Source organism: Balearica regulorum, chromosome 1 (genome assembly GCF_011004875.1).
Source record: "Balearica regulorum gibbericeps isolate bBalReg1 chromosome 1, bBalReg1.pri, whole genome shotgun sequence".
NCBI classification, from domain to species: Eukaryota; Metazoa; Chordata; class Aves; order Gruiformes; family Gruidae; genus Balearica; species Balearica regulorum.
In genome coordinates, this window is record NC_046184.1 from 121782754 (window position 1) to 121800280 (window position 17527).

At 37.8% G+C, this 17527-nt stretch overlaps 1 protein-coding gene across 2 annotated transcripts in view; it reads left to right on the forward strand.

Moving 5' to 3' along the window:
* Positions 1 to 17527, forward strand: part of TRAPPC10 (trafficking protein particle complex subunit 10) — a 45485-nt gene that overhangs the window by 14487 nt on the left and 13471 nt on the right. The window contains exons 5-13 of one of the 2 annotated variants that reach the window (XM_075773324.1): positions 290 to 485; positions 2443 to 2554; positions 3594 to 3841; positions 5930 to 6076; positions 7978 to 8092; positions 9282 to 9358; positions 12099 to 12190; positions 14331 to 14471; positions 16638 to 16750. In XM_075773324.1, coding sequence (XP_075629439.1) covers positions 290 to 485; positions 2443 to 2554; positions 3594 to 3841; positions 5930 to 6076; positions 7978 to 8092; positions 9282 to 9358; positions 12099 to 12190; positions 14331 to 14471; positions 16638 to 16750 — 1241 coding nt within the window. The remainder of the gene's footprint in view (positions 1 to 289; positions 486 to 2442; positions 2555 to 3593; positions 3842 to 5929; positions 6077 to 7977; positions 8093 to 9281; positions 9359 to 12098; positions 12191 to 14330; positions 14472 to 16637; positions 16751 to 17527) is intronic. The other variant, XM_075773332.1, reaches the window with a different exon arrangement.

The window sequence follows — 17527 nt, forward strand, 5'->3', positions numbered from 1 at the left end:
GAAAACACTTAACTCTTCTTCATAAAGTATATCACAAACACACATGGAAAAGTTTTTTAAAAAAAGCCACCAAAACTCAACCAAATAAAGAAACCTCAAAACCCCAACATATGTCCCCAAACAAACATAACCCTCAACTTGTTTTTTTTTTTCATTCAACACTAATCAGAGGAAAAACTAAATTTTATTCACTCTGAGTCTGTCAGTTTGGCACAATGTTTAACTGTGCATGTATTTGTGACTTTTATGTTTACCTCCTCAAAAATAATTTTCATCAATCTCTTTACAGATGTGTGGTACTTTCTGACCCTTTGAAAGACTCTTCCCGTTCTCAGGAATCTTGGAATGCCTTCCTGACCAAACTCAGGACATTGCTTCTCATGTCTTTTACCAAAAACTTAGGCAAGTTTGAAGATGACATGAGAACTTTGAGAGAGAAAAGGACTGAGCCAGGGTGGAGCTTCTGCGAGTATTTCATGGTCCAGGTAAGAGTCTCTTTTTATGGAAGAAAGTACTTGAGTCCTAGTTTTTAATAATGGCTTTTTTTTTGTTTGTAGTTGGCTTTCTGGTACTTTTAATGTTCTGCTCATTCTTTGAGGGGTGCGGCAGGAAATATGAAGACTGGTATAAAAGCAGCATTTTTTAGATTTGGTATGCAGCAGGTTTGTCATTACACTGTAATATAGTACTATTACAGAAGCAGAATGTTTTCAGGCTTGTCAAAGTTTTTTGAACCACAACTGAAGCAAACAAATTGCATCTAGAAAATGTTTTAGTAATTGCTCTTGAATTTTGGGTAAATGTACTGTTACTGTACCTGTACAAAGACTCAAACTTGTTAGGAAAGCTAAAGGTCTGATAGAATTAAATCTGGCCAGGGCACCTCAGCAAGTTTGCCGACGACACCAAGCTGTGTGGTGCGGTCAACATGCTGGAGGGAAGGGATGCCATCCAGAGGGACCTTGACAGGCTTCAGAGGTGGGCCTGTGTCAACCTCATGAAGTTCAACAAGGCCAAGGGCAAGGTCCTGCACGTGGGTCAGGGCAATCCCAAGCACAGCTACAGGCTGGGCAGAGAATGGATTGAGAGCAGCCCTGAGGAGAAGGACTTGGGGCTGTTGGGGGACAAGAAGCTCAACATGAGCTGGCATTGCGTGCTTGCAGCCCAGAAAGCCAACTGTATCCAGGGCCGCATCAAAAGAGGTGTGACCAGCAGGTCGAGGGAGGTGATCCTGCCCCTCTACTCTGCTCTTGTGAGTACTGCTCCTGGAGTACTGTGTCCAGCTCTGGGGTCCTCAGTAAAAGAAGCTGTTGGAGTGAGTAAAAAGAGCTGTTGGAGCAAGTCCAGAGGAGGGCCACGAAGATGGTCAGAGGGCTGGAGCACCTCTCCTATGAAGACAGGCTGAGAGAGTTGGGGCTGTTCAGCCTGGAGAAGAGGAGACTCTGGGGAGACCTTCTAACAGCCTTCCAGAAGAGCTGGAGAGGGACTGTTTTCAAGGGCACATAGTGATAGGACAAGGGGTGTTGGCCTTAAGCTGAAGGAGGGTAGGTTTAGATTGGATGTTAGGAAAAAACTCTTCACTGTGAGGGTGGGTGAGGCACTGAAACAGGCTGCCCAGAGGAGTTGTGGATGCCCCATCCCTAGAAGTGTTCAAGGCCAGGTTGGATGGGGCTTTGGGCAACCTGGTCTAGTGGAGGGTGTCCCTGCCCATGGCAGGGGGCTTGGAACTAGATCATCTTTGAGGTCTCGTCCAGATTTTTAGAGAAATGTCTGTTTTGAAGCAGTCTATACAGAGAATGCCTTGAATTTAATTTTTTTCTAAATATTTCTAAATATGTCTTTGTTTTAGCTGGTGTAGAGAAAAGCAAGAAACTCTTGTTTAATAGACTTAAAGGTCTTGATTCCTTTGGAATTTTCTAGTCCCTGTACAGTGCTGTTTTCCACACCAGTTCCACCTCATCTTCATGTGCTACCTCTTGCATATGATTTATCTAATTCTCAGACTTTTTCTACTTAACACTTCGGCTCTCTGTGCACAACTGAACCTTTATTGATACTGCAGTTGGTGCCTTCACAGTGTAAAGAGAGGAGAAAAAATTATTGCTATTATGGGAGACGAGTCTTCAGCAATTAATTTTTTTTTGAGACTTGAACTTTTAATAGATATGTGAACAATATCTTGTCCTGAATCAGGAACTGAATACACAGCAGAATTTACTGGCATAGCTGTATGACTTAATCTTCCTTTGTGAACTTTCCTGTGTTTGGAAGAAATGGTTTATCTGCTGCAATGGCAGGTTTTCTTATATGTGTGAATAGTAGAAGGGGAAGAACATTGGAAAAAGTAGTTCCCAGAGCTCTATGTGTGGATCAGGGCAGACTGTAATACCAGACATGATTAATATCAGTAACCTGCTCCTTGTATTGCTTGTGTGTCAAAAGGAAGAACTGGCCTTTGTCTTTGAGATGCTGCAGCAATTTGAGGATGCATTAGTGCAGTATGATGAACTGGATGCCTTGTTTTCTCAGTACGTGGTCAACTTTGGGGCCGGTGGTAAGTCTTTTTAAAGTGCTACATAAATGTTAAGTGTATTAATTTCTTCACTATGTTTCTGGTAAAACAACTCAGTGCTTTGGGTACATGGGAGAAAAGGACAGTACATGGCAGTGTATATGCACTAGGCAGTTTGTGCTCTTCTTTTATGCTGTATGCAAACTCAAGAGTGCATCAGTTATATTCTATTAAAGTATTGTTTTTTGTCTCTCGGGGTTAGAAGTAATTTTTAATGAAAACCTGTGTTTTGCTCTTATTCAATGATCGTTACAAACGGAGCCCTGAAACTCTGTAATTACCTAAGTATTGATCTGGCTGGGATATGGTTGCTGTTTTCACAGCTCACTGCTAAGTTATTCAATAAAGAGCTTCCTGGAAAATGCATTCAGTTTTGCCTCAAATTACATGAGACATTTGGTAATCACTAAAAACCTGAATAGAAATATGTGCTTAATCTACACTACAGGAGATTTAACTTTCTCTTCAAGAAAAAAATTACTGTGCAAGAAGTATCAGATAACTTTAAACTGTTTTAATGAGCTAAAGCATATGTTGTTATATAACAACAGCTTTAATCAGGTATGTGTTGTGAATCTGGTAAAAATATTGTGCAGAAGTAATTGCAATGAAATATATTCACCGACTGAACCTGACACTATACCTGAAAGTAGGGGCACATCTATCAATGATGGCTGAGTAAGAAATACTTAAGTAGATAAAGCTTGTTTGTTTTGAACTTAAAGTAGGCTTAATTGCTGAGAAATACACTACAAACTGATTGCCACTATGCTAATAACAAATATGCAATTAAGACAAAACGTCCATGGGGTTTAAATGTTCTGAAATTCAGTTATCAACTTAGCTGTGGAAGTTCTGCTGGTTTTTTTATTATTTTGTTTTTAAAGTTAAGACATAAAGTCATTTGTCCATATGATAAACTTCAGAAAGAATGAGCCAGCTCACAGCCTCTGGAGGGAGGGGGAAGGGGCTTTGATAGAAAGTGGTGGTTGATTCTTGGATATTAACTTTATTTACATAGATGGTGCAAACTGGCTGACATTTTTTTGCCAGCCAGTGAGGAGCTGGAACGGTTTAATTCTCCGAAAACCAATAGACATGGAGAAGAGAGAGCTAATTCAGAATCAAGAAGCTACTCTACTGGACTTGCGTAGCTACCTATTTTCTCGCCAGTGCACGTTATTAATCTTCCTGCAGAGGCCATGGGAGGTTTCCCAGCGAGCATTGGAGCTTCTTCACAACTGCGTGCAAGAACTCAAGCTACTAGAAGTGAGTCAGTGTACTATATTCCATCATGTAAATGATTTTATCTAATGATGATCTAACAAGATTTTTGAAGTTTAGATGTCAGTGACCAGAATACAGTATGCACCGGCTGTGAGTTATCAAAATGATGCTGTAATGACAGATTGTAACAGTGCTACAGTTAAATGTTTCACCATGAGGATGTCTTTGGAAGGAAATTTGGGGACATCACACCTGAAACCCAAACCTGTATTTAGTTAAAGTTTTCTAGTCTCCACCTGGAAAGTAACTTCTTAAGCTGGTAGGTAATTTGTCTCCTCTCCTGGATTTATTACGAGTCTCTTGAACTATGTTTCCCAAGAGTGAAATCTGTAACAGTGTTGTATTGAAGAAAATAAGGCAGAGTGGTTAATATGCTGATATGCAGGCTAGTAGTTTGTAACAGAAAGCAGTTTTGAACTAGAAACAGGATCTACAGTAGGGCTTCTTTACTGCTGTGCGCTTTGATTGCCTTTTGTGGTTCTGACTTTGTAATTCCTTTTGGTGCCCAATAACGCTCTTTTGTGTTATGCATGTGTCTCTGGCTGTCTCATCCAATTACAAAAGAAGGACAGAAACAAGTGACGGTGCTCAAAGGTGGTTTTTTGTGGTGGTTTTTTTTTTTTTGTCATGTTGCATGCATACACACTTTACACCTCTTGGCTCCATACTTTAGTTTCTGCTGGTGGTTTTTTAATCCTCTAAAGAGGCTTTATCAGGGATGTTGTACACTGATCATCCTCCATGTATGACCATAGGTGTCTGAATTGAAATACATCTTTAAGAACAGTGTAGTGTATTTGAGAATATTTCTGGATTGCACCTTGTGATTCATCCATGTCCTTAATCCTGTGGGTGTCTGGTTCTCAGTTAGTTTTATCTGTTCTGTTCTAACAGTAGCTGCTAACTTTTGTCTGTCTGACATTGTGGTAGTAAGTTCCATAAGTTCCATCTGCTCATCTGCATTTAACAACAGAAAATATACGTCAGATGCATTTCTGACACCTTTGTGTATTCTAAAACTAACATGTAATTCTCATATATAGTATGTTTTGTTTGTGTGGTTTATGGTAATTTTTTTTTTCTTTCCAAAATAAATACACCCAGCCTTCTAAATCTCTGAAGGTACTTCCTGCAGTTCCCCTTTTGCTCCACCCCAAATCTGTCCTGTGCCCCCAGTGTTTGGGGCTCTCCTCTGCACCATCTCTTATTTCTGTTGTTTCTGTCTTGATGTGGTGATCCAGGCTGAGTGCAGATTTTAGGCTGTGAGACAGTAACACTTATTTGTGCATACCAGGCAGTTACCCCTGTTGTGATCCTTCTTCTTAATACAGGCAAACGTCTTAACGTGGCCTGACACCACTGAAATCTACATCGTGAAAATCTAAACTGTTCTGTTCTTGTGATGTTCCTCTTCCTGAAAATTCTTTCAGAATGCAGACCGGTATCTTTTTTTAAATGCATTGTGCTTGCATGCTGAACTTTCCTATCACATTAGTCAATTACCTAGTTTATTATGGGTTTCAAGGTTTTCATAGTCTTTCTAAAAGGAGTGTTTTTGCATTGGTTCTGACCAAGAATTAGTTGTCCATGACAGATGTCTTATCCTTTGATTAACAGTGTTGTGAATTAGACTGATTTCTCTTTTTCAGGTTTTTTAATCTACTTCTTAGTGTACTTTTAATTTCAGTCTTATTTAGATCTGATGTCTCCTTAGGAAAGTAGTAGTATATTTACAGAAGTTTTTCCTAACTCTGCTTTCCTTAGGCTTAGCTTCCAAATTTTTTAATTTTTTTTTCCAAGTACTAGTACCTATTAGTCCACTTTTCCTTCTCTTTCATCTTAGTGAATGTATCAAATCTAGTTAATATAATCACTGTTTAGCTGCTTAGCTGTCCGTGTTTCATGAACTGATATTTATCAATTATTCAGGACCTAATGAGAGATGGCCCGCTTTTTGTGTATTCTTCCAAGAGGTTCTCCTACATTGTATCAAGAAAAGTATTTTGCTGAAGCATTTTTTCATCTGACTAATGTTCATTTTCCCAGCTAATTTTATCTGTTCATCTTCAGGTCTCTGTTCCTCCTGGAGCTTTGGATTGTTGGGTATTTTTGAGTTGTTTGGAAGTCTTACAAAGAATAGAAGGCTGCTGTGATAGGGCTCAAATAGATGCAAATGTTTCTCACACAGTTGGCTTATGGAGCTATGCCACTGAGAAGGTGAGCAAATGATGTGTTCCAGTTGTGGTATTACAATTTTGAATGGACCATTTGTTTCTGCGGAACAGATTTTGCACTTTTTATTGTGGAATTTAATATGGGGTTCCGTAGATTGTCTTGAGTCTCGTCTAGGTGAGACATCCAGGTTTCTACCCACTTTTTTTACTGTCAGATGAGGCCTGGGGATAACTAGAGTGTTTTCACCTCTCTGTGTGTCCCCCTCCCTCACCACCAGTTTGAAAATGAATGGCTGATTAAACTCCAAAACAAACTTAGTCCGTGTCAACTGAGAAGGAGCATGAATTTCAGTTATAGCAGAAGATGCCCAGATTTGCATGCATTTACCATTTTAAACAGAGATACAGCAGTCTGTTTACATAGTTCATTATTTTTTCAGTATGTTAGTATGGTAGTAATAGTCCCCTAACTTCACTGAAGGTGTTACTTTTGGTGACTTGTGAAAGAGGCAAATAAGTAATAATTTGCAATTTTTCAGTTACCACCCATTATTATAATGTCAAAGTTCTAAAGTGGCCTTTTTCAGTTTGGTTAAGCCCTTTCCCTAGGTATGTGAATGCCTTTTCAAGTTCCACTTACTCCATTTCTATGAAAGAGTTGGTGTCTAAGGTGGCTACTGCTTTCCACTGCTGAAAAACAGTTTAGAAAGATGACAAACTCCAGAAACTACTGAAATAACATACTGTGATCTTCATGGATGTTTTTGAACACAGCATAAGCTCATCCTCTTGTTTGTATAGCCTGTAGAATATTTTCTGTTTATTTTAATCATAGTTTGTTCATATTTCAGTAGGCTTAGGAATCCTCTAACTGACCCTAGGAGGTCCTTGTCTTACTACAAAAGCATAGAAAGACAATTTCACCTTGCAGAGTTACTGTTAAAAAAAAAAAAAAAAAAAAGGAGGGGGAGGGGATCAGAATAAAGAAAACAAAGAATTTTTTAAAGTGGTGACGGGTGTATCAGATTCTTCCCACGCTCCTTACATATTTTACGGAAGGTGTGTACCTGGGTTGGTACACAGGTTAGCTCTTCTAACACAAAGGGTAAAGGGAAAAATTGTAGGATAATGAGTATCAGTAAGGTGGAATGAAAGAAACTTAGCAACTAGTGACAAAATTAAGTGGAATTTTAAAAAAAGTTAATGACTGTCCCCATTTTATGTGGTATTGAGTAATATGGCAAGCTGAGACCTTTTTTCTTTTGTGGGCTTACCTTGGTAATCGATTGAGTTATGCTAAATGAGTTCACCAAATGACCAACAGAACTGAACTTCAGGACAGTATCCTCTGCTGACTTCTGGGTATCAAGTGTACCAGCTGCTGTCTAGAAGGGGTTTTGTGGTAGTTGTGTGGCACTGTTTTAACACTGTTAGTTATGCTAATCATCTCTGTTCCATGAAGGTTTTCACCTGATTACTATACTCTAGGTGAATTTGTAAGCTTGTCTAATCAGTGTACTGGAGACTGCCTGCATTTCTTGATTATATAGTTTTCAAAAGTGCAGGCACAATTATTAGAAATTATCTTTGGCAGTAACTGCTGAACATCTCAAGCTTTGTCTATGTTTATATGGAAAAACAGAAGAATTAGGTGTAATGCATGTAGGGATATGTGCGTATATGAATGTGTTCCAATTTTTTTGAGTCAGTAACTTACATGCAATTTAACTCCTAATAAAATTAATTTCTACTGTGAAAATACCAGTTACTTCTGAAAGGTCCTCTACTTTCTTCATGTGAAGGAACTTTACTACAGATCTTACAAGCAGTATAATATGACACCAGTGGAAATGTTTGGTATTGTAGGATTGATGCAATAGAATAAAAGGAGTTTTATATTGATTTTGTAGCCTATTGAAAATGAGCATCTGGTTTCTCTTGCAGTTAAAATCTCTGGGTTATCTGTGTGGACTTGTGTCAGAGAAGGGACCCAATTCAGAAGACCTTAACAGAACTGTTGATCTGTTGGCAGGGTTGGGAGCAGAACGCCCTGAAACAGGTATTACCAGGAATGCACGCATTCTTTCTAATAACTGACATTGTCTTAAATACATAACATATAAATACATCAGTAATAATAATTTCTGAGTATCCCTAAGTATATGTAAACATTGATAGAACTCTGTTATCTCTTACCCAGTTCTTTTAATGTGTGTCTAGTAGTTTAAATTCTCAGTGCATCTCCTTACTGTTGCAAGCATAAGTTTTTCCATTAACGCTCCATTTATCAGCATTTAGGTAAATAGTTGTGAATAGTACTGGTTTTGAATAAAGTTTTTAATACTCTCAGACAAGTATTAAAAATACAATTATTTGAAAAAGAAATGGAGAATCCTTGATTTGATGCGTATAGATAACCTGCAACTAGAGCTACAAAGAGATATTATTTGAGTGGCTGCACAATCAAATTTATTTACTGCTTGTGGAATTTATCCCTCACAAAGATATTTCTGAAGGGAAGAGGTTTTCAGATGCTAAATATGCTAGAGCAATTAGTGTCTTTGAAGCATTAGCTGACAGACTGATGTTTCACTTGCTCTTGCAGGTATGATGATATATGATGCTTAATTCAGTGCTATAGTGCCTGTTGTATTTATTTAAAAAGGGTTTTTTTTTTCTCCTAGAAATATTAACACAAATTTGGTCTGGCAAAGACTTAAATTGAGCAAGCTGCTTTGGAAAAAAAACTTGTTCTTGCTAACCGTTTTCATTTGAAGTACGTTGTTTAAGGTAGTAAAATGTCTTCAAATTACAGTGTACTTCTGTCATGCTGATTTATAAATCCAGCAGTGGAGAGTGTGAGAATGTTACTCTTGGCACAATAGGGAATTTAAGTACAATTGTATGTGTTTCTGGGTTGAATAAATGTTATGAAATACTGTGTGGAGAAGTTAGCACAATTACTATATTGCTGCTCGCGTTTACGCTGCTACCCTGAACATCACTCCCGTGTGAATGCACACACACACGGGGTTGTGGAACAGCCTTTTTGGATCTTATTTTAGAGCCTGGGGAAGAAACTCATGATCCGTCTCTAAGTATTAGTGACATTTCCCACATAAAATTAGTTATAAGTTTTTTTTGTTTTTTTTTTTCTCCACTGTCTACTGAAGTAAAAAGGTGGTGGTGGGGTGTTCAAGTAGGAAAGTATTTGTAAGTGACACCTCTTCTTCTGCTTTTTTCTAAAGCCAATGCATCACAGAGTCCTTATAAGAAACTTAAAGAGGCCTTATCATCTGTAGAAGCTTTTGAAAAACACTACTTAGTAAGTATGAGTTTTGGTTATTTATATTAATTTTGGATGTTTACATTACAGATTGGATAGGGCCAAAATTTTCAAACCTGAGAAGATAACATTGAGAACATAAATCTATCTTTCTGTATTTTGGTATCAAATGTTATTGCTTACACACTGAACACAGCAAAGCTGATTTGGTTTACGACTGGAACCCTCTATGGGTTTCAAATTCAAATTTTCAAATTCAAAGTTTCAAATATTTGGATTAACTCTAATATTTACAGTTATGAGTTGGAGGTTGTTATCCGTGAGTATGTATAGTTAGTTATTAAAAAAGCTGATGTCATGGCTATCGTAGTCTGCTGTCCTGAATTCAGAATTAATTGGATCTTCCCTGGAAGAATATTGATGTGTGAATTCACTTTCTTTTTGAATGGTTTAGACTTGCGTCTTGCAGTGGGTGTTAATATGGTTTAAGTTGTACTATTGAATTTTTTATGTAAACTTTGAAACATCTGTGGATAATAGGGTGGGAGCTGGCACAGATGGCAACATGAGAATTTTCATTGTGCTTTAATATGTATGTTTATTTCCTGACGGCTCCCTTATTTAGAAACCTTTGTAATGATCTTCTGGTTATTTGTATAAAAGTTTATTAAATAAAACAAAACAAAAAAAAACCCCTGACTGTCACAGGAATGTGTTTGGGATTTTTGGGTTTGGTTATTTTGTGCATGTTTTTTTCTTTTGCTTTTTTCCTTAAATCATTTTCCTCTGAAATGTCTTATATTTGCAGTGCTGCTTTATAGTTTTCTGGGGAAAAGTTGAAGGAAAAATTGAGCTTTTTCTTTTAATCTGAAGACTACGTGGTGCTTATTTTTCAAGTTGTTACTGAAAGAAAGAGTCTTGAAATATTTCATGTCAAGATAGCAGATTTCATTCTTATACTTCATTTCTTTATAAGACTAGTTGGATAGCTGGAACAAAACTGTAATCTTCGGAATTGCTAGCTGCTCTTACATATTCAGTTCCAACTTGCATCTGACGACTCTGCTAAATTCAGCCGTATCTTCCTAAATTGAAGAAACTAAGTGGGATCTGTAGAGTTTGCCAATGAAATAATTGCCATTCCTATTCCTGTTTGTATTTCTGACTGCACTTTTATGCAACAGAAATTCAGCTATCAGATACACTATAAAAGATTGTTTTCTATGTAGTTGTCACATAAATCTATACAATTTATATATACTCATATTTTATCCATCTATTCAGTGGAGAAGAACATGGAATAAATTAAAATTTCCAGACACAGCTAAGATACTAAAATTTTAAATGCAAATAGAGTCTGGAAAGTAAAACGCAGCTTTTCAGACATGTTGAAAGCAAAAAGTGATGAGCTTTTATTACCAGAAAACACTCTGTTCTCATTCAATGGCTAGTCTCATGCAACAACTTTAGAATCTCTTGTATGATTGTCAGATCTTGTACAAGCATGTTGGCGTGTACCTTAATTTGGGGGGAAGATGACTTTTCACTTGTACTTATAGCTGGTGTCTAAGACCTCTCTGGTTATACTAATCTGTTAAAGAGTGGTCACTTAGACTATTGTAGGGTATTGTGAGTTCTTAAAGCAGTGTCTTTTCTAGTCTCTCCTTAAGAAACATCAAATACTGCCTAAGAAAGGCTTTGGGAGCTCATTCTGGGTCATTTTCCTGCCCCATAGGAATAGATGCTTTCTGACAGATACTTTGCAAAATATTTAGGCAGTTGGAAGCTCTTATGCAATTTGTTTTGAGGGACAGAGTAGTTCTTAATACTCTAAGTGAAGGAGAGTGAGCTTCTTGGGAAGGTTGCTGACAGTCAGAAGAGGCTGTGGGTTTGTAAATATGCTGCGAAATGTTTTTGTGTACCTGGCTAGAGACTATTATATACTTAAGAAGAAAGTTTGGGGGTGGTATACAGTGTGTGTTGTAACTGCTAATTTTGTGAGAAAGATTTGATGCTGTTATTACAAGCTTAGGGCAAGGTAAGGAAGGTGACATGTAGGCAGTGTGGCTGCATTGGAAATTAAGATTAAAGATGACTGAGAAACTTCAACTCAAGATTGCATAGCTTCAAGCAAAAATCCTTTAAGGCACACTTGCAAGAATACTTACTCTGATTGTAACTTAGCATTTTGCATTTAATTGTATGTTTACATACTGTAAACTTTCATATCCTTAATGGTATTATGTGCGGCGTTAGTGAAAGAATGATGCACCATGTTCTGTATGTTGTTGATTTGTTTCTGAAGTATTAGCTGGGAGTCTCTGGACCAAGCTCTAATATTGTTCCAAATACGTTATGCTGTGGTGTGTCCTGGAATGGTACACTATACCATCCTGCAGTGATAGTCTAATGGAATATAGTCACAGAGAAATAGGTGTTTTCAAAAAAAGGAGAATTCAAGCATAAAGAAGATCTTGAAACTGCATCTCATCTATTATTTTGGTGGTTTTGAGTTGCCTCATCTAATTTTTAATAGGCTTTTTTTTTTCTGCTATTTATAACACAGATAGTGACCAGCTGTAGAAAAAGTGAAGATGACCTGTTACAAACTGCTCTATATTGTGGGCTAGGGGCAAGGGGAAATCTAAAAAGTGACTCATTATGGTAATTTTGTTGTAGTAACTTAGTTACGGGCTTAGTTACTGAGTTTGTGTGAAATACCATATAGCTTCTAAAAATGTATATATAAGCTTATAATAGTTTCTTTTCTTTTATACAGGATCTGTCCCATGCCACCATTGAAATGTACACAAATATTGGAAGAATTCGCTCAGCTAAGCTTGTGGGAAAAGACTTGGCAGAGTTTTATATGTAAATGAATGTTTTAAATGTGTTAAATGCATTAGCTTTGAAAAGTTTGAATATAATCTTGAGGAAAATACGCTGTATTTTTAAAAGGAATTTTAAAAACTATTTTTAAAAACATTAACATACCCTAAGTTTCAGGCTGTATTTCAGAAAAACCCCAAACAACAACAACAAAACACCAGCAATCTCGTTATATCAAGCCCTAATTATCACCTCATGGTTTAGAATTCTCTGTCCTGTGTTCTTTAACTTAATCCTTTTTTTCTCCTATGGAGAAAAGGACAAGGGAGCATGGAGAGGAAAGAGATAGCTAGGCTTTTACTATAGCCTGCTTTGTAACACGGTTTTTGACTTCTTTCAAAGTTTATAGTTATCTTAACTACATATGTGTATATATACTGAAGAAAAGCTAGAAAACATGGTTTTTTTGCAGAGTAATCAGTTTCATATTTGAGGTTATGATTGCAAAATCTTTGTTTCCCCCACTGTGAACCTTATAGTGATTTTTCATAGAATCACAGAATGGTTTGGGTTGGAAGGGACCTCAAAGATGATCTAGTTCCAAGCTCCCTGCCATGGGCAGGGACACCCTCCACTAGACCAGGTTGCCCAAAGCCCCATCCAACCTGGCCTTGAACACTTCCAGGGATGGGGCATCCACAACTCCTCTGGGCAACCTGTTCCAGTGCCTCACCACCCTCACAGTGAAGATTTTTTTTTCCTAACATCCAATCTAAACCTACCCTCCTTCAGCTTAAGGCCAACACCCCTTGTCCTATCACTACATGCCCTTGTACACAGTCCCTCTCCATCGTTCCTGTAGGCCCCCTTCAGGTACTGGAAGGCCACAATTAGGTCTCCATGGAGCCTTCTTTTCTCCAGGCTGAACAGCCCCAACTCTCTCAGCCTGTCTTCATAGGAGAGGTGCTCCAGCCCTCTGACCATCTTCATGGCCCTCCTCTGGACTTGCTCCAACAGCTCTTTTTACTCGCTCCAACAGCTTCTTTTACTGAGGACCCCAGAGCTGGACACAGTACTCCAGGTGGGGTCTCACAAGAACGGAGTAGAGGGGCAGGATCACCTCCCTCAACCTGCTGGTCACACCTCTTTTGATGCGGCCCTGGGTACAGTTGGCTTTCTGGGCTGCAAGCACGCAATGCCAGGTCATGTTGAGCTGCTCGTCCCCCAACAGCCCCAAGTCCTTCTCCTCAGGGCTGCTCTCAATCCATTTTCCACCCAGCCTGTAGCTGTGCTTGGGATTGCCCCAACCCACGTGCAGGACCTTGCACTTGGCCTTGTTGAACTTCATGAGGTTGACACAGGCCCACCTCTGAAGCCTGTCAAGGTCCCTCTGGATGGCATCCCTTCCCTCCAGCATGTTGACCGCACCACACAGCTTGGTGTCATCGGCAAACTTGCTGAGGGTGCACTCCTCACTGGTCTCCAGGAATTTTATTCCTAATTTCCAAATATATTTTTTGTGTTTATCCCTGCTGTTACACTCCACTAAAGCAACCTCCTGCATTGGTTTTCTGTTTCATTTTATTTTTCTTATTTAAAAGAATTTGGGAGTCCTAGGTGATTTTTTTTTTATTATTTTTTTGGAGTTGGAGGGAGGAAACATATTTGGGCATGCTTTTCACCTGTGTTCACTAAAGCAGTCTGATCTTCTGGCTGCAACAGATTCTCCTAAATTAACTTCAATTTTCACCTGAGGGAATAATGTTAGGGTTAAAGGATACTGTGGAACTGCTGTGTAGTGATAAAAAGATATTTTCATTGAAGCATTTTCCTCCTTTAAAATTGAGTAAGCCTATTTTTAGTCGAGTGTCAGAAGCTCGAGATGGCTTTTGTTGCATTTGTGGGAGGTAGCTCTGCCTCACTTGCTCTGATTTGGGATGGATCTGTACATGAAGTCTTTCCTTGTCAATTGTAGTTCTGCTTGCTTGAGTGAATCTCATAAAGGTGGGCTAATGTGTTGATCTGTTACCAGTAAAATAAACAGCATAATGGTTCACTGCATCTTCTTCTGCATTCATATGCAGTGTCCCTCTCCCATTGCCACTTCTTGAAAATGTGTAGCAAGTTTTCATGGCTGCAGAGGTTCTTATCTCACTCTGTACTCATTTCTTTATTTTTAAAGGAGGAAGAAAGGTCCACAGAAAGCAGAAGTCTATCTTCAAGGAGCACTGAAAACTTACCTTGCTGAGGGCTGGGCATTGCTCGTCACACATACGAGAAAACAGTTAGCTGAATGTCAGAAGCACCTTGGGCAAATAGAAAAGTATCCTCTAAAAGACGGAGCCAGAAAATTCAAGACCAAAGAAAATTATACTTCTGATTATTTTTCTGACATATCTCTAGCAGTTTATTTAACAGTAGAGACTGCCAAACATCAGACAGCTGAGTTAGTTATTGTTTCCATTGTTGCTGTTCATTTGGGAAGGGTTGGGTTATTTATTTTTAAAATATTTTAACATCTGGTTCACTTAAAACCTTTTGCCATATAGTTGCTGCTCTCCTTTTTAAATACGTCTAGGCTCTAGATAGTGGAGCAACATGGATAGTGTGAAGTTTGTCATTAGTTTAGCAAGTACCATAGAGGTTTTTTGTGATTCTGTTTGTACTTTATCATTATGGAAGTTTTTATATGGGACTGTTTTTTCATTTGGTAAATACGGCATTATAGTGTCTTCCTATATTAAAGAGCTTAATTTCTGGGCTTGCTTTCTATAACTGCTACCACCTTTTTCCTGTATCTGACCTGGCAAGGACTCTTCTGGTATTTGTAATGGTACCTTTTTCCAAAAGTTAAAACAGAGGCTTGGAAGATGAAAATGTTGTGGCTTTGGTGTGCTGTGTGGTGTTTTAATTTTTTAATTTTTTATTTTTGCTATTATTTATTTTTTATTTCTGGCTTTGATCTGCTTCAGAAGGGGAGTGGGAGCTGTTTGCTTTCAAGTTGTGTAAAAGCTGTGTCTTCAACGTGTCAATGAAATCTTCTCTGGAAACGCCACATAAATGCAAAGTAATACTTTGAGAGAATGATTTGGCCCAATCCTAATGTTTGAGAGGCTTTGAATTCTTCACTTTCATACTCTCTGCATTATTTTCACACACCAATTCTATCTGCTACAACTTTATTTGTTTAAATATTTAATCTGTCTGTGTTGCTGTACTGTTGCTACTTTCAAGATAAGAGGGGTCGGTGCGTGGGGAAAAGTCTACTGACTGGCCTTGGATGTTTTTTGTATTCTCTTTGGCATTAGAAACAGTGCAATTTAAATTCTGCTTTTCATTTTGGCCTCATATGTTGCCTAAATTTAGTACCTAGATTAAGTAATTTGGTTCTAATGGGAACTGTTGTGCTGTATGCAGGATATTAATTATTATAGCAAAATGGCAAATTTTCATTATTTTTTGGTGTTTTGGACGAAGGGTACCGCTTTCATTGGTGCCATAGTTATAAATGGAATTCCTCTACGTGTTCCAAAGTAGAGTGGTCAGCTGAATAGACTACTTACTGCAAGGCAGTTCTTGTGGAAATTGCAGGGAAAGACAGGGTTGGGGGTTTTGGTTTGGTGGTTTTTCTGTTGGGTTTTTTTTTGGGTTTTTTTTTTTTTTTTGAACGGTTCTTCTAGCTTTTGTTAAAGTTATTGGGGGGTTTTTTTGTTTGTGTTTTTCTTTGCCTAAGCAGCTCATTTTAGTCTCTAAGTGATGGTACTAGGAATCTTACTGTAGCTGAAAGTCACTAGAGCTAAATTAAAATTTGTAATGTATCTTGGGTTTTGTTCTTTTTTGTTTGGTTGGTTTGGGGTTTTTTTTTTTTTAGAACTAGACTTAGACATTGTAAATCTCTGCCTGCTTTGAAAATTCTTACATCGCTTTTAAACTCTCTTAAATTTGTTCTGCTTCAGTGCAAATGCTCTTAAACAATCTGAGCCAGTAATATTGCAGTCTTAGGTAAATACTTAAATGAGTGTTTGTACCCCCAGCACTCAAAAGTATAAAAAAAGTCTTATGACTTATGGTAAGTGATGCTGTAACAGCTGGCAGATTCTCAGCCAAGTAAACTGGAATATAATCAAATACTCAAGTTATTTAGTTCTAAATATTGGGCAGCGTAATGCAAGACACTGGGTCTTTAACTTGCATGCTGCGTTTATCTATTGTCAATGAATTTTCAGTGCTCACTAATCTTTTTAGATGGGGAAGATTGCACAGGTTAATAATGGATCATATTTTAGTAGGTCTGCAAAAAGTAGAGATTCTGCAATATTCTCAGATGATAGTAAAGCTTCCATTGTTTCTTTTCTAATGGAAGAGTGTGGTGATGATAAAAGCAGGTCTTGTATTAAAAGATTAGAAAAGCAGTTCTTGAAGTGTCTCGTTTTCAGTCAGATTTCTGAACGTTGTAGGTTTCTACCTCATGTTTCCTTAACTTTGCTAGTTATCTTCAAACAAGCAGCCTTTTAGCTGGTGATAATCACTTAACAGGAGATGAACGCAAAAGCTTTTGCCAAGAAATACTAGATTTTGCCAATCAGCAAGCAGAGAACCAAGGTAAGTCTGGTTCTTAAAACTTAAGCTGCTCTAATCTGATGTTTCCCTAAAAGTAGATTGGAAGGCATTTTATGATGGGTTTCATTACCTTGTTTATAACTTCTGAATCAACATGATTCTTGTCATCTCCAGAGCATTTATAAAACTTCTGCAATAATTAAAAATAGTCAAAGATGAAAGGTTAATTAATATTTTCATCCTGAATATCGGATAGTCTTTGTTTTCTTTCACTTATCTGTTTCTCTGCTTTGACAGGTCATAACTTACCTTGCGTTGGGTTTTTGCAATTCCAAACTTATCTTTGTCTCTACATTGCTGGCACACAGATGGCACCTTTGTGATGATACTTCTTCGGTTTTGATGTTAGATCTGTTCCCATCCACTTGCAACTTATTAGTTTGACCGTCCTGCCTCTTCTTTTTGTCCTTTCTGCTGCTTCAGTAATACCTTGTCCTCAGATATTAATCATGATTCACATTCATACAGAATACTTCTTGTAGATCTGAAGATTGTTCATTTTTATGCAGAAGTTTTTCTTTATGAATGGATATACCATAATAATATGTTATTTTTTACTTGCTTCTTAATTTACTTTTGGTACTGCCTCAGTGTTGATTTTTGGAATTAGTTTCTTAAACTTGCACTTGCTCTTAATTTATGTGCTCTGGGAAGTTTGTCACTTTATGCTCTTGTGCTTGTCTAGAATACTTTATGTAGTAGTGAAATGTTAAACTTCTGCATAGACACTATACTCTTAGTTTAGTTGTCTTTAATACC